The 24433-nt window shown below is 50.8% G+C and overlaps 1 protein-coding gene across 1 annotated transcript in view; it reads right to left on the bottom strand.

Moving 5' to 3' along the window:
- Positions 1 to 24433, bottom strand: part of VAV2 (vav guanine nucleotide exchange factor 2) — a 130371-nt gene that overhangs the window by 9399 nt on the left and 96539 nt on the right. The window contains exons 5-20 of the mRNA XM_062011600.1: positions 20687 to 20789; positions 18312 to 18410; positions 16815 to 16883; positions 16150 to 16250; positions 13224 to 13323; positions 11806 to 11901; positions 11258 to 11326; positions 8483 to 8569; positions 5293 to 5378; positions 4374 to 4506; positions 3129 to 3238; positions 2506 to 2607; positions 2308 to 2396; positions 1786 to 1802; positions 1423 to 1444; positions 69 to 196 (exon numbers count right to left, since the gene is read on the bottom strand). Coding sequence (XP_061867584.1) covers positions 69 to 196; positions 1423 to 1444; positions 1786 to 1802; positions 2308 to 2396; positions 2506 to 2607; positions 3129 to 3238; positions 4374 to 4506; positions 5293 to 5378; positions 8483 to 8569; positions 11258 to 11326; positions 11806 to 11901; positions 13224 to 13323; positions 16150 to 16250; positions 16815 to 16883; positions 18312 to 18410; positions 20687 to 20789 — 1411 coding nt within the window. The remainder of the gene's footprint in view (positions 1 to 68; positions 197 to 1422; positions 1445 to 1785; positions 1803 to 2307; positions 2397 to 2505; positions 2608 to 3128; positions 3239 to 4373; positions 4507 to 5292; positions 5379 to 8482; positions 8570 to 11257; positions 11327 to 11805; positions 11902 to 13223; positions 13324 to 16149; positions 16251 to 16814; positions 16884 to 18311; positions 18411 to 20686; positions 20790 to 24433) is intronic.

Raw genomic sequence — 24433 nt, 5'->3', positions numbered from 1 at the left:
CAAAGGGATGGTGCAGAAGTCACTGGTTTAAAGCTGCCCAGGAATCTCCTGAGGGGAGTTGCTCTCACCTCCCACCATGGCGAGTCAGGGTCCCCCCTCAGCAGCTCAATCACATCCCCAATTTGAAATGTCAGCACTGGCTTCCCAGGGGGAGCTGGGTTTCCATGGTAATTTTGAACTGCCACCATTTTAGGACCTGGGAGAGAAGCAAAAGAGTTTCATCACCAAGTCCCTGTTACATAAACAAAGCCACCCCTCCTGAAGCCTGTTGTTCCCTGTGCAGTGAACTTCCCAGCTAGCAGTGCCAGCAGGCAGGATCTGAGGGCAGAAAGCATGAGAGCAGAACAGTGCCCACAGTCTGGGCTCCTGCAGTTATATGGATGATTGAGTTCCCTGAGCAAAAACAAACCCATGGTGGACTGAACCAAGCCAAAGCTCCAACTCCCAGCCCTGCACTTGGACTTGAGCCTCCCCATGGCAGAGCAGCTCTCATCAGGCCTTGCCCAGCCAGCACCAAACCCTGCTGGGCTCAGCAGTGACCCCACCACTGCAAAAAGAGACCAGCAAACACTTGGCTTCCACTTTCCAGCTGGCCCTGGGACCTGAACGCCCCTGCAGCTCCCAGTCAAAGTCCAGCTGGCTGGGCAACAACTGCACATTAAGCAAGCTTCCCTAACTGCACCAAACCCACTGTGTTTACCTTCAAAATGCTTCCCCACCTCTGCCTCTCCCTGCTCAGTCAGAGCACTCTGGGCCTCTTGGGGTTTTTTTTTAACCACCAATTTGATTCAGGTTTCTTTTTGCCAGGCTTGGCTTTAGTCAAAGCACAGAAACAAGTTGTTCCTTGTCCTTGGAGCCAGAGCATGGGCAGGGCAGGCCCAGCACTCTGTCTTGGCTGGTTTTAAGCAAAGGGAAATAAGAAACTGTTGTGGTAACCACCCCAACTGACAGTCCCATCAATGGGCAGCTCCTGGAGCCACACATCCCTGTAGCTCACCAGACATGCTGGCAGGAAGATGCTCCCATTTACAACAAACCTCCCTGCTGGGACATCTTTTGACTGTTTTGAAGGACAAGCCAGCAGAAGGGCTCCCCAGGTTCCTGGTGTGATGCTCAGAAGCTTTGCTCACACAGCACAGCAGGCCAGGGGCAGGGAGGCACCCAGAGAAACAAGGTGCTGCAGTGGGCAAGGGCTGAGGCCAGGGAGGAGCTGGGGCTTTCTGCAGGAGACCTGACTTTCTGCTCTGGGGAGACTTCAGTGCCTCACCACTTGCCCTGAGGGACCTTTCTGCAGCTCCTGATGCTCCCTCTGGTTTCAGAAGGAGCTCTCCCCTGCCACAGTTAGGGACACCTGCAGCCATAATCAACTCTTGCCCTTGCATAATCTCTACTTGCCCTCCTGCAACACAGGAATGTCCTTACCAGCTCCTGCACTCAGTGAGTCCTGCAAAGAGAGAGAAAAGGTCTCTGTGAGGACACAGTAGTCTCAGCCATCTCCACAAGAACCCCCCAGGATGAGAAACCCTCCCCCAGAACCTCCCTGGTACCTCCTCCCAGCCTGTGATGGGTGCTGGCAGCTCCTGAGGGCTGTGGTGCCACACAACCCAGGTCAGTTTTAGGCTGGAGAAGAGGCCATTTGTCTCCAGTGCTGCCCCCAGACTGCTGTGACCCCTCTGAACCCCATGCTGGCTTTTCTCATGAGCTGCCCACACACTGCCCAGGCATGGATGTGGGTTCTGCCCAAGACAGAAGGGGATGCAGGGAAAGGACCAGCACACAACATACCTGGTCTGCTGAAGAACCTGCAAGAGAAATGGTGAAAGAAATGATTATTTTAACAGGCAACAAACTCCATTTTATGTTTCTCTTAAACTATCACCAGCTCTTGGACTTGCTGCAGGAAGCCCAAAGCAGAGGCTGGGGTCACTCAAGCCATTGCTGTGCACCAGGTGGGCAAGACCCAGGGAGGGACTGGAGCTGGACAAGGGCATTTCCTCACTTGCACACAGTTTTGCAATTTCTTTTCCCCTCCACTCTCCACACAAAACCTCCCCAAAGCCACTCTGTGACAGTCCCTTGCACTGAGCAGCACCAGGGCTCTGACTTGCCTCTTTGTTTGGGGGGGGATTTGGTGGGTTGGTTTGGTTTTTCTAAACCCTCAGCCCATGTGAATGACAGCCCTGGGAGGTGAGCAGGAGTGTACCTTGATTTGTTACCCATTAACAGCCATTAAATGCTTTCTAGAGCAAATCTTTTAGATCATTCACACTCATTCACCTCCTTGGCACCTGATGTGAAACAACTCACCCATCTTGCAGGGAGGAATGATCTCCAAGCACTCCTTGTGAGCACCTGCTCCACATTTAGGGCAAAGATAGCCCTGGTAGAAAGTTCCTCTGCACAAAGGGGTTAAAAAAAAGGTAGTCAGGAGCCCTAATTCAGCCTCAGTTCTGAGTTTTCCCTTTCCATGTGTTAGTGCAGAAGAGCTGGGAGGGTATTGCTCACCTCAGGAACATCCTGCAGGCTTTGCAGTTGGTGGTCTTTTCAAATGTGTACATCTGAAAGTTATGGTGATTTGCATTGGCTTTCTCTGGCTTTATGTTGGACCTAAGGGAAAGGACCAGGGTGTCAGCAACCTGTCCCTCTGAGCCACGCTGCACCCGTGACCTGGCCCAGCAGCTGCTGTTTGCATGTCAAAGTTTGCAAACCCCAGGAACACACATGAAATCAAGTGTGAAAGCAGAGGCAGGGGCTGACTGTGCAGAGAGAGGATTTTGCCCATCAACCTTGCCCTGGTACAACATTCACTGATGTTTGGCCCTTGCCTGTGTGAATCAACAGCCCAGACCTGCCCAGCTCCCTGCAGCAGCAGCCCTGCTCCTGCAACACCTTCCTCCAGCCCCAGCTTGGTGCTTTATGTGTGGCCTGACACCTTGCAGAGTGTCAGGGTGTACCAAGCATTTCAGAGGTGTACCAAGCATTTCATGCTGGACCTAAGCTCCCTTGGCACAGGGACCCATCCACCAAGCCCACAGGAGCTTCCCCATCACAGGCTGTGCTGGTCCAAGACACTGTTCCCCTGTGCCTGGCAGCTGCATCCCAAGGCTAGAGCAGCCCCTCATGCTCACATTGCCATTTCAAATTGCTCCATCCACTTCCTCTTCATTTCCTCTGTCTTGCAGAAGAACTGGAAGCCCTGCTTCCCCTGGAGGTGAATTAGGTAGAAGCCATATGACCACTGCAAGAGAAGACAAGACAGTTGATTGTACTGCTGTGCTCTCAGCACCTGAGCAGCAAAACCCACCACACTTCTCTTCAGGCCTCTTAATAACTGCTCTTTGCCTGTCCCTCAAGGATTGATGAATCTTTGCAAAGGCAACAGCAGGGAAGGTGGAAAAAGAGCTCTGTGTTTCTCTAACACAACTAATGATGCCTGAATCAGCTTGGCACTGTGCACTACAGCCAGACAGGGCTTTACAGTGGCAGATGAGAGAACCCAGGTTTTTCTGCTCCAGTGGATCCTCCCCAGCCATTAACTCTCTCTCTGACAGCAACTGACAGCCCAGGAGGAACACCTGACCTGCCCACTGCACATATGCTCTGCCTGTCTCATTACAACACTGCACAGAAAACCAGGAGAGAGAAGGGAGTGCTTTGCTTACCATTTTTCCATGGGACTAGAAAGCATAGGAGAGCAAAGTGGAAACAGATTTCATTAAAACACAAAGTTGGCAGAATTTCATCAGCATCCAAGTGGCAAAATTGGCTGCTCACACCCAAATGGCTCTTACCCCATCTGTACAACACCTCCTCCTCTTGGACCTAAGTGGATTAAGCTAATGGGTCTCTGCTAAACCAAGAGCTTCCCTTCATAGCTGCAGATTAAGCCTTAAACCACTTGCAAAATGATGTCTCTTCAGTGGCAACTGTGCTCCCTGTGCTGCTTTTGGCAGGCAGGTCAGCAATGCTCACACACTGCCTTTCCAGCCTCCTCCAGCCCAGGGCTCAGGGGAGCAGGAGCATCCGGACAGACCTTCCCTCCCTTCCACCCCACCTGAGGTTTGCTCCCTGCCAGTCCCTCACTGTCACTGGGCCAGAAAGCAGGGAGCAGCTTCCTCTCTCCTAACTCCAACCATCCCAGCCTCTTCAGGGCTGTTTTGCAAGGACACAGGTCAAGGATCAAGCCCAGCCCCACGTTAATAAACATTTCCCAATGCTCTATAATGCTGCCCTGGATAAGCTGATCATTTACTTTCCAGCTCTTTTTTGCAAGCTGGTTCTATTTTTAAAGGCTGATGGGAACACATTAGTCAAGGACTGGCACAAACAGCTCCAGAACGTTCTCCAGCAGAGCTAATCCCCAGTCCACCTACCTTCTTAATGTCCTTGTTGTTCATAGGGTCATCAGTCATTTTGTGGAAAAGCAGCTCAATGATTTCTTTCAGCTCATAGCTGTACCCTTTCCTTTTGCAGACAATCACCACTTTATCAAATAAAAATAAATACCTGCCCAAAGCAAGCAAGTCAGTCAGTCAAACACTTGCTGGGATACCCTTTCAAGGGTCCCTTCCAACCCCTGTGGTTCTATGAAAGCTCTGCAGAGTCACAGAATCGTTTGGGTTGGAAAAGCCCTGGAAGCTGCTGCAGTCCCAGCCCTGCCCTCACCTTGCCCAGCCCACCACTGACCCACAGCCTCAGCACCTCAGCTCCAGGGCTTTGGGATCCCTCCAGGGCTGGGCACTCCCCCAGCTCCCTGGGCAGCCTGGCACAGGGGCTGACACCCCTCTCAGGGAAACAGTTCTGCCTCAGCTCCAACCTCAACCTCCCCTGGGGCAACTTGAGGCTGTTTCCTCTTGTCCTATCCCTTGTTACTTGGGAGAAGAGACTGAGCCCCAGCTCCCTGCAGCCTCCTGTCAGGGAGTGTCAGAGAATGCTGCTGTCTCCCCTCGGCCTCCTCTTCTCCAGGCTCAACACCCCCATTCCCTCAGCCCCTCCCCAGCCCCTTGTGCTCCAGCCCCTTCCCCAGCTCTGTGCCCGGCTCTGGCCACGCTGCAGCCCCTCAGTGTCCCTGTGGCAGTGAGTGAGGGGCCCAGCACTGAGCACAGCCCTGGAGCTGCAGCCCCTCAGTGTCCCTGTGGCAGTGAGTGAGGGGCCCAGCACTGACACAGCCCTGGAGCTGCAGCCTCCCCAGGGCCCAGCACAGGGCACAATCCCTGCCCTGCTCCTGCTGGTCACACTGTCACTGATACAAGCCAAACAAAGGCACCTTTAGTCTGGGAGCTGCTCACTCACCTGTCCTGCTTGGTGTGGTTGACTATGGAGCGAACCTTCAGCTCACCATCGATTTTTGGCCGCCCAAACTCCTCCAGCTTCACTTGCTGTGGAAAGCAAAGCAAGGCTGAGAGCTGCAGCCAGGGCTGGAAGGATGCTTTGGAAAGGTGGAAACCCAAACTTGCCCTGGAGCATCATCCCCAGCCCTGCCACAAGCTGCTGAAGCTCCTGGGAGCAGCATCAGCCTTGCCAAGGGGAGTTTGTGCACAAGCACATCCCTGGCATCAGGAGCAGGACCTTGGGAGATCCCCTGGAGCTCCAGCTCTGGCATCCCACAGCAAGGCTCAGCATTTTTGTGAGGTTTATGATCCAGAAAGCAAAACTCCCACAAAATAAGCTATTTTCCAGGGATTTCTACAGAACCAAGGCTCTGGGAGATTTGATTCCCATTCCTGAACCAAGACTGGAGATTTTGAGGAGGCTGGAACCTGATCCAAGGGTTTAATCAGTTTGTGTTTCAGTTCAAAAGCTCCAGTCCCCTTACACAGGTCTTACAAGGAAGAAACAAATGCTATGAAGCATCAGCATTGGTCAGAGAAAGAAACACTTGAGCCAGCTGTGTGTATAGCCCCTAATTATTTCCTTGCAGTGCCATGTGGGTGCTGAAAGCAGACACCAGTCACTCCACAACATCTCACCTCATGCAAGGAAAGGAAACCCTGAGCAAGAGGGGTGTGGGATTGAGCTGCAGATAGGAGTGATTGCTTTGCTCACAGCTCATCTCCTGCATGTCAAACCTGCTCTCTGGTTGCTGCCAGGAGGAGAAGTGACTGCTTCATGCCCTCATTTACATTCCTGCTCCCGTGCAGCATGATGGCTGGCTGTTCACACACATCAGGATTATCATGACTGCTTCAGTCAAAACCTCTGAGCTGCATCAGCCCATGTCCCACTGGAGGATTTCCACAGGTTTCCCTTGAAAATGAAGGATTTTGCCTCTGTCTGTTAAATAACCACCAATTACAAGTTCATTGTTTGCAAATGAAGTCAAGGCTTAAAGCCCCTGAGCCCAGTCCCCTTTCTGGGAAGCCTCGGGGTGGGCAGCCTCCTGCATCTCCCTCCATCAGCCCCTGTGGAAACATCTCAACTCTCAAATTGCATTATCCCAGTGAGAAGTGTGACAGCAGAGCAGCTGCACCCACAGCTCACCATCCCTCCTCTCCCACTTGCACACACAGCTCACCATCCCTCCTCTCCCACCTGCACACACAGCTCACCATCTCTCCTCTCCCACTTGCACACACAGCTCACCATCCCTCCTCTCCCACCTGCACACACAGCTCACCATCCCTCCTCTCCCACTTGCACACACAGCTCACCATCCCTCCTCTTCCACCTGCACACACAACTCACCATCCCTCCTCTCCCACCTGCACCCACAGCTCACCATCCCTCCTCTCCCACCTGCACCCACAGCTCACCATCCCTCCTCTTCCACCTGCACCCACAGCTCACCATCCCTCCTCTCCCACCTGCACCCACAGCTCACCATCTCTCCTCTCCCACCTGCACACACAGCTCACCATCCCTCCTCTCCCACCTGCACCCACAGCTCACCATCCCTCCTCTTCCACCTGCACCCACAGCTCACCATCCCTCCTCTCCCACCTGCACCCACAGCTCACCATCTCTCCTCTCCCACCTGCACACACAGCTCACCATCCCTCCTCTCCCACCTGCACACACAGCTCACCATCCCTCCTCTCCCACCTGCACCCACAGCTCACCATCCCTCCTCTCCCACCTGCACCCACAGCTCACCATCTCTCCTCTCCCACCTGCACCCACAGCTCACCATCCCTCCTCTCCCACCTGCACCCAGAGCTCACCATCCCTCCTCTTCCACCTGCACCCACAGCTCACCATCCCTCCTCTCCCACCTGCACCCACAGCTCACCATCTCTCCTCTCCCACCTGCACACACAGCTCACCATCCCTCCTCTCCCACCTGCACCCACAGCTCACCATCCCTCCTCTTCCACCTGCACCCACAGCTCACCATCCCTCCTCTCCCACCTGCACCCACAGCTCACCATCTCTCCTCTCCCACCTGCACACACAGCTCACCATCCCTCCTCTCCCACCTGCACCCACAGCTCACCATCCCTCCTCTTCCACCTGCACACACAGCTCACCATCCCTCCTCTCTCACCTGCACACACAGCTCACCATCCCTCCTCTCCCACCTGCACCCACAGCTCACCATCCCTCCTCTCTCACCTGCACACACAGCTCACCATCCCTCCTCTCCCACCTGCACACACAGCTCACCATCCCTCCTCTCCCACCTGCACACACAGCTCACCATCCCTCCTCTCCCACCTGCACCCAGAGCTCACCATCCCTCCTCTCTCACCTGCACACACAGCTCACCATCTCTCCTCTCCCACCTGCACACACAGCTCACCATCCCTCCTCTCCCACCTGCACACACAGCTCACCATCCCTCCTCTCCCACCTGCACCCAGAGCTCACCATCCCTCCTCTCTCACCTGCACACACAGCTCACCATCCCTCCTCTCCCACCTGCACACACAGCTCACCATCCCTCCTTAGGAATGAAAAAGCTCCTTAGCTTGAAGCTCTGCCACTGCATACTGTTTTGGGGCTAAAGGGGGTGATGGGTGGCACAGGGTGCATGGTAATGGGACTGGTTGGATACCTCTGGAGCCTGGGGGATGAGATTCTTCTTCAAACAGCTGGTTGAGATTTGGGGATTAGGTGCCTGTTACCTGTGCCCTTCTCCTCCAAACAGGCCTTGGGATACCCTCAAGTGCAAAACCCCTCAGTTAACCTTTCTGTCCTCTTAACAGCAATAGAAAACCCACTTTAAATAGCAGATAGGAAATGAAACAGCAGATTTGGGGAACTCTTGGTTTACCTCTGTACTAGTAGCATGAGAAAAAGTTGGAGAAACAATTTCAGTGTAACACCACCATCAAAAGCCTGATCACCCTCCATCACAGTCAAATGGGGTCTGTAATGTAGCAACCACTTCTGGACCATCAGCAAAACCAGACAGTGATCAGGGAGTGTCCAAACACACCAGGCTCTTTCTTGGAGAACACATCAGATGGAGCAACAATTGCAAAGAAAGAGGAGACAATGATAATCAAACCCAGGCAGTGAGTGAGAGGATTTTCCAACTTACCAGGTTTTCTATGGAGCTCTGGAATTCACTTATTTTCTTTAAAGTCTCTTTGTCCCTCTTTACTTCATTTATGTACATGGCCAAGTCCTTAAATGGAAAGTGAACACTGCTGTTTATTTTCCAGATGAAATGGGTACCTTAAGGCAGCAGCAAACATGGGAGCCAGCTCCCCAAAGCCAACACTCCCCCCTGCCCTCGGGAGTCAGACCAGGACTGGAGCAGCAGCAGCTCAGCATCCAGAGCACAGGCTGCTTATGTTTGTGCTGCTGATGCTCAGAAAGCAGATGCTGCAATGTTTGCCATTGCCCAGAAGAGGGCAATCCATGAATCCAGTGCAGCACAGCAAACCCGACCCACGGCTTTCACCTGGCCAGAGCCTGGGCATCCCCCTGCCTCTGCACCTCTGCCCTGGCAGCATCCTTCCCTCCCAGCTCTCATCACTGACATTCCCTCCATTCCCCCCGGATACAAAAGCTGCCAGAGCCACTCTCTGCTGTCAAAACATCCATGTCTGTAAAATAACTGCTTTGGACACCTGCCTGCACGTTAGCTCTGAACAGCATTTGACCTGGCTCTGCCCTGCTTCCTTCCAGCTGACCTCCCTGGGTGCTTTAGATGGCACTGGGGCTGCTGAGAGCACTGGGATGCTCAGGCTCTGTCCTTCCTGAGCATTCCCCATCTCCAGCATCTCTGGACCTCCAACATCTCCCACCACACAAAGGCTATGTTGTAAAATAAGGAGCCAACTCTACAGAGCTTCTGCCCTGAAAAGTTCCTCACTTACCCAAACTTTGACCTATCAAAGAGAAAGAATACCATCCCTCCCACTAAAACAACTTCTTACACCCTTTAGAGCATATTTTCCATGCCTGTTTGCTTCTTATCTGCCCCCTGCCTCCTTGTCCTCAACAACAGCTCTTGTCAACTTGGATTAAATCTGAACACAGGATTTTTTAAGACATCCCCTCTGGGTCAGACCTTCCTCAGGTTCCCAACATGAGAAGGGTTAAACACAGATGATAATCACAAATCTATCTGACAATACTTATAACATCACAGGCCACCCCACAGGGCAGTGGCAGGGATGCTTATGAAGAGTGACAAAACCAAAAGCCCTGGGAAGCAGCATCCTCCATCATGCTTGAGCATTGGGCTCAGCTCCCTCCTGCTGAACAGGCCAATTCCTACACAAATGGGAAACATAATCCCAGGCTCAACCATGACTTGAAACAGCAATGTGCAAACCAGGGCTGTGGGGTTTAACTGGGAACCTGCCTTGCCCACACCATCACCCAGCTGGAGGTGGAGGGGTGGTATCTATGTCAAACACCCCCCACATGTCACTTTTTGGGTGCAAATCTTGCCCCTGCCTTGAAAAGGAGGTGAAATCCCTTTGGGAAGCACAGCTCTACCCACCCCTGGGCAGTGATGTCTGCACAGCAGCCAGAAAGGCTGGATTCCTGATGAAAAACATTCCCTTGTAAGTTAAGCCTTGGTTTACAGATCAATTAAAACCAAACTGCAGGGCTTCCTCTGTCCCTGACGAGCCCAGTGTGGTCTGAACTGCACCTGCACTCTCCTGGGGATGGGGCAATGAGACAGAGAAACCTCCCTGATGGCTACAGGCAGCTTCCTGCAAAAAGTGCTGAGTCTGCAGAGCAGCTGGAGAGAATATACATTTATTTATTAGCAGTGCTGTTGGTGAGTGCTGGACTATGAGGCCACAAGCAGGGTTTAGCAGCTGGCATCAGGTACAGTGCTCACTTGAGGCCACAGCAACGTGCTGTTCAGCAGTGGGCTGTAAATGCAACGTCCTTCAGACAACCTGCACTTTAAAGTGACCCACATGTCAGCTCCAGGTCTCTGGCCTTGCAGGGGTAACAGCTCAAAAGGTCACCCAACTTATGTAAGTGCTGGAAATTCAGTGCTGTGACAAGAGCTGCAGCTCAGGGGTAGAAACCACAGTGACCTGAGAACACGGGAGTGAGCCCAGGGATCATGGAACCAGTTGGAAAGGACCTTTAAGATCCAGCCACTCAACCTCCCACTGCCAAGCCCACCACTAAGCCATGGCCCTAAAATGGATGAATCCTGCATTGCTCTCCAGAGAGAAAGCCTGGAGCTAATGATGATCCCCAGGTCAGATGCTGAGGGCTGAGGCACCCAAAGCAGACAACAGCTGAGTGATTCGATGTTACGTAGCTGATGGTTTCCTGAGATCTTGGGGGGTTCAGCTCAAAGCTCAACAGAACTTCAAACAAAACGATGTTGACACCAGAAGTCTTCATATGTGGAGAAAGTATCTTCTTAATTAAAAAAGGAAAAGCTTTGGATAAAAGGATTGCCAGGCAGAGGCTGGGAACAGCGTGCAGCCTCTGCACAGGCACAGCCTCCCACTCCTGCAGCGCTCCCTGACTTGCTGATACGTCTGGAGTTCCTCCAGATCCCTCCTAGCAAAAACAAGAGCTGAATCTGGCACAGCCTCCTGACACACAACAGTCATCAGTGACAAGTCATAACTTGTCACCAAGCACCAGCTTCCCCAGCTGCCTGAGGAGGAAGATAACGGCCGTGCCCACGGATGTGCTGCGAAGCAACCGTGTCAGATGGCACTGGATGAACACGTGTGTGTGTCCCAAAGGAGGAGCTGCTGCCTTCCCTCGGGCTCTTGGATGGGCTTGCTCAGTTTTTGTGGTACAGAAGCAGAGGAATCCCACATTCTGCTGCACTCTGAGCCCAACACAGCCCCACTGCTGCTCTCCTCTCCTCCCATACCTGCATCGCCTCCAGAGCCTCCTTCAGCTGCTGTTTCTCTGGTCGGTCTGATGAATGGCTGAGCAGCTCCTGGAAACAAACAAACAATAGCAAAGGGAAATAAAAAGGAAGAGTTTGAGTGTGATGAGGAGGCTGCCCACAGGCTGCCTGCACTGAGCAGGCTGCAAGCCACGGGCACGGGCTGCCTGCTGCTGCAGGACGGGGAACACGCCGAGCGGCTGGTGCTCCACAGATCTGTTACAGGGAGCTGACAGGAGGAATTTCACACATAATCAGATTATATGCAAGCTTATTTTATATTCATTAACTGCCTCTTGTGGCTAACAAGTGCAGAATTACCCGAGGTCACCGTACTTTTAAGAGACAGCACAAATATTGTGTCGTGTTGAGTGGCTTTAGTAATTATTTCACTTGAGGGGGGTGAGGAAAATCCCCAGCCCAGACCCTCAACATTGCACATGGCAATGATTCACTCTACAGGGGAAAAGCTGAAAGATGCTGCAGGGAGGATGGCAGCTGGAGAGAAGTGCCAGTGCTGAAACACTTACTTTTAAGAGGAGATGGTATTTCAGAACTCTCTGCATCGGAACCACCAGCAGATCCTGCAGTTTAAATTTCCCATCTTGAACCTTCAGTGTGCATTCCTGTTAGAGAAAGGAATCAGTCAGCCAGTGGAAAACAATGTTTCCTCCCCAGAAAAAGCCTCCAGTGTCCTATGGCTGTTAAGTTTTGCTCCTGTAAACTCAGTTCTGATGACAAACAGCTCAGGGTCTCTGCACACAGCCAGGCAGTGCCAGGGCTCCCATCACGGGGGTTATCAAGGAATAAAACACAGGGGTTGGACCCTAAAATCCAGCCATTCTCATGCAATGGAGCTACTCCAGCTTAATGAGATCCTGCTCATTAAGGGAGCACACTTAGACCTGCTCTCAGACCTTGGGAAATGTCAAATGAAAGGCATTAACTTAACTCACCTCCTCCATGGTCTGAACTAATGCGTTTGATTTGCAAGGGGCTGGGAGGGAGCAGGCAGGCAGCTGCTGGGGCTCAGTGAGAGGCATTAAGTCATTAAGGTGAGCTAATGTGGTGGCAGGAAGCTTTGCCACTGTTACCTACACTCAGACCCACTTACAGACTCCTGATTCTGCTGAGACTCCTTGTGTGCATCTCCCCTCCCCAACCCCAGCAGGAGGTTGAGCTGGCGTGGAGGGAGGGAGAGAAAGGAAAAGCAACTGGATGCTACAACCACTGGCTTGATGCAAACTCCAGAGAACATGTTTTAAACCATCACTGAATGCAGTTCTCTCCTGGAACTGGGCTGCTACTTGTGCACAGAAAATCAAGGAGTGTTTGCAGAGAGCGAGGTAACGTGCACAGACAAGCCAGCAACTGCACATCAGCATCAAGACCAAAGCAGGAATTAAAGCTGGTGAAAACAGCAGCTCAAACAATGCATCCCTTCTGGGGCTCCTTTGAGTCACTTAATATCTGGATCAGCTCCTATTTACACTAAGCCTTTACACTTGGGAAGGAAGACAGGGGAGTAATCTGGGTGTTCTCCTGGGCACTTGGATTTGCCTCTGCCTGCCCCCAGCGCTGCCTGACCTTGGGAAGCCACGTGGCTCCTGCCTCAGAGATGCTCAGGGCCTTTGGGTCTCTCAGAGGAATTTGTCCATAGCCAGTCCCTCTCAAAGTCTCCCAGTTTGCTTTAACTTGGATAAACTCAAGGCAGGAAGGAGTGTGTTTGGAGAGGAAGATGAAGGGGCAAGCAGTGAGTGAGGATGGGATAACCCCCAGCTTTGCTCCCTCTCTGGGCAGCACAGCCTCACCCCCACATCCCTCCCCTCTCATGCAAAAGCAAACATTCCCAACCTGCCCTTCTCAGCTCCAGCAAGTCTTTCCTTCCAAAACTCATGACAAGGGGGGGTGGGCAGCACTCAGCCCCCATGTCCCCCTCCTTGCTCACCTCCACCTTCTGCCTGACATCCTCTCTGTTGGCAAGGAGGTGGTTGAGTGTGTTCTGGGCATACTCCATGTGGCTGCAGTACTTGCCATAAATCAGCAACCTGGAGAGGGGGAAATCACAGATTTAATCAGAAACACTTGCTGGCAGTTATAACCTGTTATAAAAGATATATATACTTACATACAGTGAAAGGACAAGGCAAACAGCCATTCCCCCTCCCATATAACTGCTTAGCAAAGTATTAACACCCTGTTATGGCACAGCTTTTTAACATGCAAATCATTTGAAGTCACCAGAGCTGGAGCCTGTGGAGGTGATTCATGATGAGCAAAGGGGCCAAATGCTCCTCTCTCTCTCTCTCTCTCTCTCAGGTATTTCACCAAGTAAAGAAGAAGGCAAGAAACTCCTGATTCTTGAGACATACCCAGAACAGATAATTTGCCCCACACCAGAGCATGAGATGCTTCAAATCCCCTTAAAACCCAAGGACATGTTTGAGAAAGCTCATTGCTCCTTGCAGGATGGGCTGGAGGGACCCAGAGATCAAGAGATGGGGTCATTTGAAAAAAGAAGGTTCTCACAGCCCCTGGATACACAGGGAAGCTCTGTATGGACCCCCTGGGCTAGAGATTTAAACAGCTGACACAAACAGAGCAGTTTTGCTGTGGATTTCCCCCCTTTTCCCTCCACTTCCCTCTTAAATCCTGCATGACAGGTTTGGGTTTCCCCCCTCCCTTGCTGTTGACTGTGTTGCTGCTGATAAGACACATATTCCACCACATGCTGCAATTCATCCATTATTTTGGGGACCTTGTCTCTCAGTGGAGATGATCTGGGAGCACCTGACCTGGTGTCACTCTGTAAATGTGGGACTCTCAGACCCTGGCAGGGAACTGAATAGAGAGATTTATGGGAGCTGCAGTCCCTGGTGAAGCCTCAGCCAACACAGATTATTCATCTGCCTTTTCCCCATGACAACTTCTGAACATGCACAATAATATCTACCTTCCCAGCACCTGGAGAGTTGCAAAGAGGTTCCAGGAGCATTAATTCAAACCTCTGGCTTTCAGGAAAAAAAAAGAGATTTACAAACTACTTCCTTCAAAAGAAAAACCCCAAACCTGCAAAGTGGAGGAGCAATACATCATCTTGCTGGGATGCCTCTGAGGATGTGTAGGGAAGAGAGAGCCATTTGTCATGGATACATTGGATGCAGAAGGTCTTATAAACAGAGACCAAGCAGGAGCTCTGAGGGTCACATCCTATTCTTGGTGGGATAATGCTGTCTCCCTTGAAACACTTGCTGGCATCTCCCATCTCCTTGCTGTAAGATGTGGTATCAAAGTGGGAAAAGACCCTGTCTATAGATCAGGTTGCTCCAAACTCTTCACCCCTGAGAGCCTGGCTTTGGGGTCTTCTCCAAGTCAAAACTCCCAGGGAGCAGCAGTTTCCAACTGCACTGAGGTCCCCAACACTTGAATGCAGCTTCAGAGCCACCGTTGCCACCTTGCAGCCATCAGCCTAAAAAGTTGCTTGCAGACTCCATTAGGAACTGGGTTAGTTCCTAATGAAACCCATCACTTGCCAAGCCCCTGCTGAGCTCCTGCCAGCAAATTAACAGAAGCAAACACTTATTTAAAGGCTATCAGCCCAAAAATAAGCCTTGTGCTCCTGCACAGCCCCACAGATGTCCCTGGGGAGCAATGACACCTCCACAGCTCCTGCCTGTGTCCCTTCCCTGCTCCCTGCATGCACAGCTCTGTCCCAAGCAGAGCTGGCAGATCACTGCCTGGGGACAGCATGGAGTCAAGTCAGGAATCAAGGAGCTCAAAATCACCTGAGTGAGCTGGAGGGGTATTTTTACATTATTTGCATTCTTTGCAAGCTTTCCTTTACATACATACATATATAAACCCAGAGAACATTCCCTTGCTAAAAAGAGGTGCCATGAATGATGGAATATCTGACCTTACAGGGTGTTATTAATGCAGATGGTATTTCTGGAGTTATTGACTTCTGAATGGCATTTCTGTGTCTAGACATTGGTTTAATCCCAGTGAAATAACAGCCTGGCACGATGCCACGATGAATCAGGCCTTTGATTAGTATTAAAGACATTAAAGGCTTTTATTAACCTTATCTTTGTGTTCTGGGGTACTCCTGCTTGCAGCTGCCAAAACACAGGATCTGTGGTGTTTGCAAAAGCAACTTTTTACATGTGTTCATCATGTAATAGGTGCAGGACAGCAGCAGTGCCAAATATGTGCTGTTTTTAGAGTCAGCAATCACTTTGATCTAACCAGACTGAAGTCTCCCCTGCAAAGGAGTCATCCTACCACATCACAAGCCCCCAAAGCCCCACTGCTGTGTGCAGGGGGAGGCTACACTAAACCCTTGAAGGCAAGTGAGGTTTGACTCCATTCCAGCTCCTCATAATTGCAGTGTTCTGTTCCTTTACTGACCTGAAGGAGGGGACAGAGTGTATCCTCAGCAAGTTCCCTGATGACATCAAACTGGGAGGACTGGGCTGATACACTGGAGGCTGTGCTGCCAATCAGTGAGATCTGGACAGGCTGAGAGGAACCTCAGCAGGTTCAACAAGGGCAAGGGCAGATTCCTGTACCTGGGGAGGAACAAGCCCATCACCAGGACAGGCTGGGGGTGACACACTGATTTAGCCAGGTGGGTCAGGGAGGTGATGTCCCAGCCTCTGTCCCTGGGTGATCTGACAGAGCTGTGGCTGGATTTGGCTGCTTAAATCTCAGCACTAAGAGGTGTTTCAGCTGCCTGAGAGCACTCAGCTGCAGAGGATGCACAACTGGCCAGCTGTGACAGGCATTTCTGTTCCAAATTCTGAGCTGGACCCTGCAAATATTAGCCCATATCTATTAAAACTGGAGTTGCCTACTGACTGCCTTTCCTTTACCTCTCTTTGAATTCCAGAAACACTTTTGCCAGGCTGCTCCCTCCAGACATCATAGAGACATCAATGGCTCTCAGGAAATTGAAGTGCACTTTAATTAGGTCCTAAAACAAGAAACAATTAATAGTTTAAACACTTCCAAAGCAGTGGGCAAACAGAACCTAAAGAAATGCACATTCACCACTTCATCAAGCAGTTACATTCTCCATTTAACTCTTTTCAGCTGTTTTTCAAGTAAGTCAGGAGTGCAAGGGGGGAATTCCACCAGATGGTTATTCAGTGGTAAACACCCCAGGACTTCTGAGTGTATTAAAGTCCTTTTGCAGGTCTGGAGGAGATGGGCAGGCTCTGACCCAGACCCAGTGTAGAAACAAATCCCTTCATCACTGTGTGCCCAAACCATCTCTAAGTAGAGCTAAAACACACAGCCACAGCCTTGCACCATCATCCTTGTCAAATTGTTTTCCTACCTAGAGCTCATGTAATCCTCAACTCCAAAACTGAGTGTCAAAGAATATCTCCTAAACCCATTCAAGCTCTGCAGCACGTGGAAGACTAAAACTCCACAGGTGAATGCACAAATCTAACATGAAATCTGAAAGCCTTCCTTTAAGCAGGCACAGAGCTGAGCTGCTGTGGAAAGAACAAAAGATTTAAGCCACCATTACCTCCAAATTGATAAAAATAGCCTCCATGTCTTGGGGAGTCAGTACCAGCCTCAGTGGGTTCATATAGTTCTGCAAGAGGTAAATGGAAAAGGGGTTGAAATACTGCAGAGGGATGAAGAGTTTTTCCTTGAAAGAAGGAAAGGTATTTTCCTTGATTCACCAGTTGCATTTACCTGGGGAGGGAGGAGTCAGAATTTAGGGCAAAAGCAAACCAAGGACGATGCATTTGGTCAAGACTGAGCTGTGACAGATCCAGAAGGCAGCCAGGAACCCCCATGGGTGCATCTTCCCCTGAACTCCCCTTGGATCCTGCAGCACTTCCAGGCATGGCAAGGTGCAAGACCCCCACTCATGGGTGGGCACAACCCCCTCTCCTGCTAAACCTACAGTGGGGGATTTAAATGCACACAGCTTCTTCACCTCTCTGCAGTCCTTGGCTGCAGTCAGGAAGAGCTTGGAAGCATCTTTTTAGCCCTTTGATGATCTCACCAGATGCTTTTTGCCCTTGAAAAAGCACCCATGATGTGATTACACTGGAAATGCCTCTCTGAACAAATACATATTAATAGAAAGGTCTACATGACTTGGAACAACAAAAAACCCAACCCCAATGCATTGCACCAAAGGCAGGCCCCTGTACCCATCACATCCCAGCAGAAGCTACTAAGCTTTCACAAGCTTTTTCAATATATCCCAGTGATAACTTAACTCTTCCTTCAAATTAAAGCAGAAGGGATGTGGCTGTTTCCAAGGAGCAAGGGTTACAGGAGTGACATTCCCATGGAAAGATGGGAATGCTCACAGCCTCTCTGCAGGAACTTTGGGCAGACAGAGACAAGCAATTGCAAAAAGGGGAGGAAACAAAAGCATTGGGGTGATTAGAAATGGCAGCTTCATTTTCACTATTGTTTTTCATCCCTGCTGCTTTCCTGGGAGCAGAAAACCACCTCCAGGCTCTCACCACATCCACAGCTCCTCTGTCTTGCTGAGGTGTTCATTTTGATTTAAAAGAAAGGCAGGGCAATAATTGATCAAAACCAATTAAACCCCATAAATCCAAGCAGAAAGAAATGTTCCTTTTAATCCAATTACTTGCAATGACAAAGCAGCACATGCAAAAATACCCAGAATAAAGGAATTATACTGTGACAATCCAAGTGATAAGATATCTGCAAACACAGCTCTTACCACTGAGCCTGGCCCAGCTGAGCCAGGAGCAGAAGCCTCTTACCCTGGGGTAGGAGGGACACAGCAGGGGGGGTTGCAGCCTATTCCCAATATGCAGCCATCAGGAAAAAGAAAGATGCTGTTTGGCTCCTACAGTGAGAGGCTGCACATTTGTACTTGTCAGTATGTGTTTTGTGGATTCCCTCCCCTCCCCTTCTCTCCAATTTTACATGTGAATGCATCGATCCTGCCTCATCACATCTGCCAGCTCTGGCAAGGAGAACCAACACAGGGGGATAAATGGCAGAGAAAAGGCACCTCAGCTCTTACCTTTTCTATATCTTCAAGTGTTTTGTAGTATTTGGCCTCAGTTTCTTGGATTTCCAGCAAGCAGCAGTTCCTTTTGTCATCCTCTGTCATTCCCATTTTCTGAGGCATAAAGGTAACACATGGTCAGGTCCTTCAGAGACTGGTGCAGCAACCTGTTCAGCCTCTGCTCTCAGCAAGCTCCCCAAGTCACACTGTCCTGCTTCACCTTAAAGGAAACTACTCTTATCCCAAAGATGTAGGAAGGAACCCTGGCTGTGCTATTGGATACACCTCAAGATGGCAAGCACTGCATTTACCTTGCACTTCTTACAGTCCCATCACCAGAGCCTACCAGCTAAAGAATAAACAAGAGACAAATGTTGCTTTTCCCCAATTTCTTTCTGCTTGAGATGAAAACTCACAACACAGCCCAAGTGGGTCATAAATAATACATTAGACTGACACAAATCCCCTGCCAGGGTTGCCAATTTTCATGATTTTAGGTCAAACCTGATAGCACATGGGGCTTTTTTTTTAAAGCCTCAGCTCCTGGAGTCACTTCTCTTGCTTTTACATCTGTAAAGTGGAGCTGAAAACGTGTGTGGGGAGGTGCTGCACTGGTCAATGCAGTCTCTGAACTTGGGAGGTGCTTCAGGGGTTTCAGTGACCATGCACAGGAATGGACAGCCTCTGTATATCCCCTCTACATCACAGCTCAGACCTATCAGCTGGATGGAAACCAAAGACTTTCATCAGTGTTTCTTACCTGCATGTATCTAATCTGAAGCATGCAGAAATACAAGAAACCAATTAGCATCACACACTTGCTATTGCAACAGATCTTAAATACCCAGCATTTAGACAGATTTGTGGGTGCTTGTATTAAAAACAGACTCTTTTGCCCAAGGAATGGAGTCAGGCACAAGGACTCCATCCCTGCCCAGCAGTGTCCAGAAAACCCAGTGCAGGGGCCAGTGAAGACTTGCCAATGGCATTGACCCTGATCTTGCACTACCCAGCTGCTGGACATCTACATGGTGGGAGCTTTCTCCCATTTTGCCATTTATGTAAGAAATTCCTCCCAAAAACCTTCCCCAGGGCAGTTCTTGGGCCAAATGGCAACAGGGTAAAAACACCGGTGGCCAATGAGTTGTGCTGGTTTCAGCATTGCCACTGGTGTGTGTTTAACAGCTCCAAGAGCTTTGGCAGGATCCATGGGAATATTTAGTGCCTGACTCCTCGATGGAGATGGGTTTTCAGCAGGCAGGAAGCTCCTCAGGCTTCAGAGAGGCATGGAGTGATGAAATGCCTCCACCACCATTGGGATGGTCTTCATACCACTTGCATTGCTGCTGCACAGCTCAGCTGCTCTGCCAGGCTCTGTGGGGTGAAGCCTTTCCTTCTCAGCCTCCCAGCCCCTCATCCAGCACAGCCATGCACCCTTCTCCAGGGACTTCATTGATCAGCAAGCTTGTGCATTGGTCCTGCCTTTTTACAGGGAGCTATATACTGTTTGCAGCCAGGACACAGTAATCAGGGTCTGCACAAAGCCTGGGGGTAGCAGATATCAGGGGGTGAGAGAAATTTAGTGTTACACTCCACTGGAAAGGTCCCTTCCAGCTCTGCATCAGGCTGGGCACACAGTGAGGGTGGTTGTGAGCACCTTTGGGGAGACACAAGGGCCACCAGCACCTTTCTGGCTCATCCACAGAGCATGGTATTTGTACCAAAGCCCTTGGAGTTAATGCAAGTCCCTCCCTGAGGCTGTGAGTGCTGCACACCCAGGCTTCCCATCATCCAAAGCTGTTTAGAGATGATGAATGAGGTTGGCTGCTCGTCCCTGAAGCCACACAGGTTCCTGCTACCCCAGAAAGCTCAGCTGGAAGCATCTACTTGCTCTGCAACACCCAGGGAGGAGGAGCAGCAAGCACAAAAACGTGCTGGATCCTCTATGTACAGATCTGTCAGTGCTCACCCTGGACCAAAACCAGCCATGGCAGGCACAGTGCATGTGGCTGATGGTGCAGACAGAGCTGCTGTGCTCCCCTCTCCCCAGAAAGGGCTGAAGTGACACACACTGCCTTGGCTCAGAGGCAAAGTGCTACTTTTAGCTCATCTTTTAGGGCTTATGAACTCTCCTTTCCCTTCTTCATCTCCAAACTCCTTCAGATGACACAATGGGTTGAGAAACTCCTGGCAGCAACCCCTCTGGGCCAGCACCAACTCAGCTTGCCTTATTTTTACCACTTGGGAGGCAGCTGGGTTTCAAGGAGGGATGCAAAGCACATTCCCTTCCCCACAGCATCACCTGTCATTGGCACATAGTTATTTAATTGAATCCTCTCCCTTCCCCTCCCACCAAGGTGTAGCTGTAGAAAAAGCACATCAGTTGTTACCATGGGCTGCTGAACTTCCACTCTGATGATATCTTCATAGATATCATCACCTTCATCCTCACAGGGGACGCAGTCATAAATATCCTCCCCCAGATCATGTTCACTGGAACGAGAAGGAGAGCAGTTTAGTGATAATCAACAGGGCATGGGCACTGTCACTTCATCAGGGAAACCAACAGCTGCTCCTGCACCGAGGAGGGACAACAACCAGGGCAATAAGAAAACCCTCCTGGCTCACAGCACTGACATGTTCAGGCCACGTTGGAGTTAGGAAGGCTCATTATTTCCCAGGCTGGTACCTGCTGCACGTCCTCACCCACTTGCTGGTGGCTGCAAAAGGCAAAATGCTGCTTGACAAAAGTGGGTATGGCAGCCAAAGAGCTGCTCTCAGCCCCGTGCCAAGCCTGCCTCTGATGCCCAGACCACAACAGCCTGCCAGCTCAGCCCCTGCAGAGTTTTTGCTCAGTGCTAATTGGCCTGGTCGAGACAGTCCCACTTGCCAACTGGCCCAGTGAGACCACCTGAGCATGCAACCACCTCCAGCTGCCTCTGAAGATGCCCACAGCCATCTCTTGCCTCTCCTCCTCAGGGCAAGGAGCAGCCTTGGGCAGTGCTCAGCCACCTCCAGCAACAGCCCTGCGCTCCCTCAGGCCACGAGCATCATGTCCACGTTTCACAGCTCTGGATGCAGTTTCTCTGGCTGATGCACAGACTCTCAGTAAAGCCCAAACCCTGCCCTGATGGGTCATTTTTAATCTAACATGGGAGGATTTTGAATCTAATGGTCATTTTTAACCCAACATTGGGGGATTTTTAATCTAACCTTTCCCAGAGGAGGGGGAGACTCTCCTGATGACCATGAGGCAACCTCTCCAGACACTCAGCTCAGTGATGCTCAGCCCCAACACTGAGCAGAGCCCAATGATAATATTTATATCAGACATGAATTAAGCAGCAAAAGAATGAACACTTTCAGAAGTGGCCACATCACTGTGGGCTGCCCCTGCAAGCACAGGCTCTAAAGGCATCACCAAGACACAGTGTCCAACTTGTATTCAAAGGTGATGATTTAGGTACTTGAATGTCACCTGAGCCTTTACAACCCCCACCCTGGGGGGCTTCTAAGTCTTAGAACACTTTTGAAAATCCAAGCCATAATAAATACCAATTAACACCACTCGTGTTAGTGCTCAGATCTACAGGTGCTGGATGCTAACAGCTCCCACTGAAGTGAATCCCCTGGGATCAGGACAGTGTGAAAGGCTGGAACATCAAACAGCAATCACATCTTTTATGAGCTCTCTTTCAACAGGGGTATTAATTACATACCAATACATTAAGGTGTAAAACTGTGCTCAAACTGTACCACTTGACATCTCTGTGCTACACAGAGTGAAGCAGCAGAGCTCATCTGTTTCCCAACCAGCCTTTATTTCTTGCCTAAGTTCAGCCCCTTCTATTTTTAAAACCAGATTTATTTTATACAAGTTTGGGGGGTTTAAATAAATACACTGGCATGATGAATCCCTCCCATTCTTGCAGAGTGATGCATTGCAGCTGCTGTAGTAATGCCCACTAATAGCTGGTGATCCATCTTCCCCTTCCCAAGCGTTGCCATCACCATTATTATCTGTACCAATATTTATATTCTCAGCTCTGCTCCTTATCCACAGCAAGTAACTCCCAGGTCCTGATCAATCTTCCTTTCCTGCCTGCACCTCTTGGATTGCTGCTGTCTCTCCAGACATGGTTTCCCTGGCTCCAGGGTGGTTAGGAATTGTAGGGGTGGGTGAATTGTGTGAGCACAATCCCAGGCTCCCAGCTGGGTGTGATGTGGCCATGGCCAGTGCCAGAGTGCTGCTGCTGCTGCTGGAGCAGAGTCTGCTTTGCCAGAGCACTCAGCAACTGTTCTGGGCTATGTGCAGAAGGAGAATCATAAAGTTGTTTTGGTTGGAGAAGACCTTGAAGCTGCTGCAGTCCCAGCCCTCCCCTCACCCTGCCCAGGGCTTTGGGATCCCTCCAGGGCTGGGCACTCCCCCAGCTCCCTGGTCAGCCTGGCACAGGGCTGACACCCCTCTCAGGGAAACAGCTCTGCCTCAGCTCCAACCTCAACCTCCCCTAAGACAGCATCTTGAGGTGTCCCCATGAAGCCCCTCATTGCTGTCCCCAGCCTGTTGCTGCAGGACAAGCCCTCCTTTTCTCCTCTAGCCTAGGCAAATCCTCCTTTTCTCCCCCACCAAGGAGCCACAAGCTCTGGGTCATGGCTGGGCACACACTGGGACATCACTGTGAGAAACCCAGATGGCAGCTGAAGGAGTTTTGCTGTACCACAGGTTGCCTGGACTGCCAGGAGAAGGATGGGTGTCCCACAGACCTGGCCCTATCCAGAACTCCTCTGGTCCCCCAGGAAAGGGTCAGAAACACCTATTGAGGGCAAATACAGCAAATTTGCCCTCAGAACTGCCAGGAGCCCTCTGACACAAACACCACACACATCACAGGGAGAGCCACATCCAGCCCCCTGATACTGTCATTGCCCTAACCAAGGGGCCAAGCCCCTGCTGCTCCACTCCTTTCTGCTCATCAACACCACTGCAAGCCCTTCCCACATCTATTTCTGGCCTCAGGCAACAAATGGACCCAAACTCCCTTGTCCTGGGGCCACCTAGAAAGACCCCTCCACTCCAGAGCTTAGGGGAGAGGCAACAGATCTGCTCCCACCCACCAGCTGTGGTGGTGTTAAAACAACAATCCACTCTCTGACAGGCTCTTAGTGATTAAAACACCTTCCCAGCACATCTCTGAGAAACACCAGAGGCTGCCAGTTTTCTGGAGAGCAGGAAAACGTGCACATTAGCAGCCCATGAGCTGGGCTGGGGAGCTGTTGACATCCCTCTTTTGCACCTATTGATTTTCACTGCTCTCTGCATTTTGTCTGTCAGAGTGGAAAATGTGCCCCCTTCCCACCATTAAAAAGGGAACAAGCATCAGGATGCTTTTTTGCCAGTGGCAACCTAAGAACACACTACATTTTAAATGCCATAAGGGAAGGGAAAGCAGGGCAGGTGTTTTCCATGTTTAGCACAGGCTCCTGCTGGGGGAGGCAATAAATCCAGCTTCCCAAGTGTGTCAGGTGTAGACTGAACAACTTGAACAAGGAAAGCCAGATCCTCACTTGGTTCCTCTCAATGAAAAGCAATTTGCTCCTTCAATAAGAGCAGCAGAGCCTGTGAGTTAGCCATGGGTATCAGAGCCTACCATCTACTGCCTGGATTAGGAGATTCACTGACAGCTCTGGGTTTAGGAAAGGGATTTTATCTGTCCTTCAGAGTTAATGCCAGCATTTACAATGACTGTTATTAGGATGGATGTAACCAGCTTTGGGCTGGCAGCATCTTGCCTAGCCAGAAAGGCTTGTTCAAAGCAAGAAGGATAAAGCTTTTCCTTATCTAAGGCAATTTCAGGCAAAAAAACAAACCCCAGTGCTTTTGGCTGAGCTCTCCCTCCCTGGCAATGCCTGCTCTGTACAAATGCCCTCCCAAGGAGGCAGCAGCCATGCCAAGGAGCAGCTCCCTTAACAGAGGGACTGATGCCAGGCTCCTGCCTTGGAGTGAGGGACAGACAGGGACATGGAAGGAGTGAGCTGGGGAAGGGCAGGATCCCTCCATGACCCCTGGCACCTCCAGGTGCCATCTTCCCAAACAGGATGCCAAAGCTGAGTGAGTTTGGGGAAGAATCTCACTGCCC

Source organism: Colius striatus, chromosome 19, assembly GCF_028858725.1.
Source record: "Colius striatus isolate bColStr4 chromosome 19, bColStr4.1.hap1, whole genome shotgun sequence".
Taxonomy (NCBI): domain Eukaryota; kingdom Metazoa; phylum Chordata; class Aves; order Coliiformes; family Coliidae; genus Colius; species Colius striatus.
Note: the sequence above shows the minus strand (reverse complement) of the source record. Positions and strands in the feature narration are given on the sequence as shown.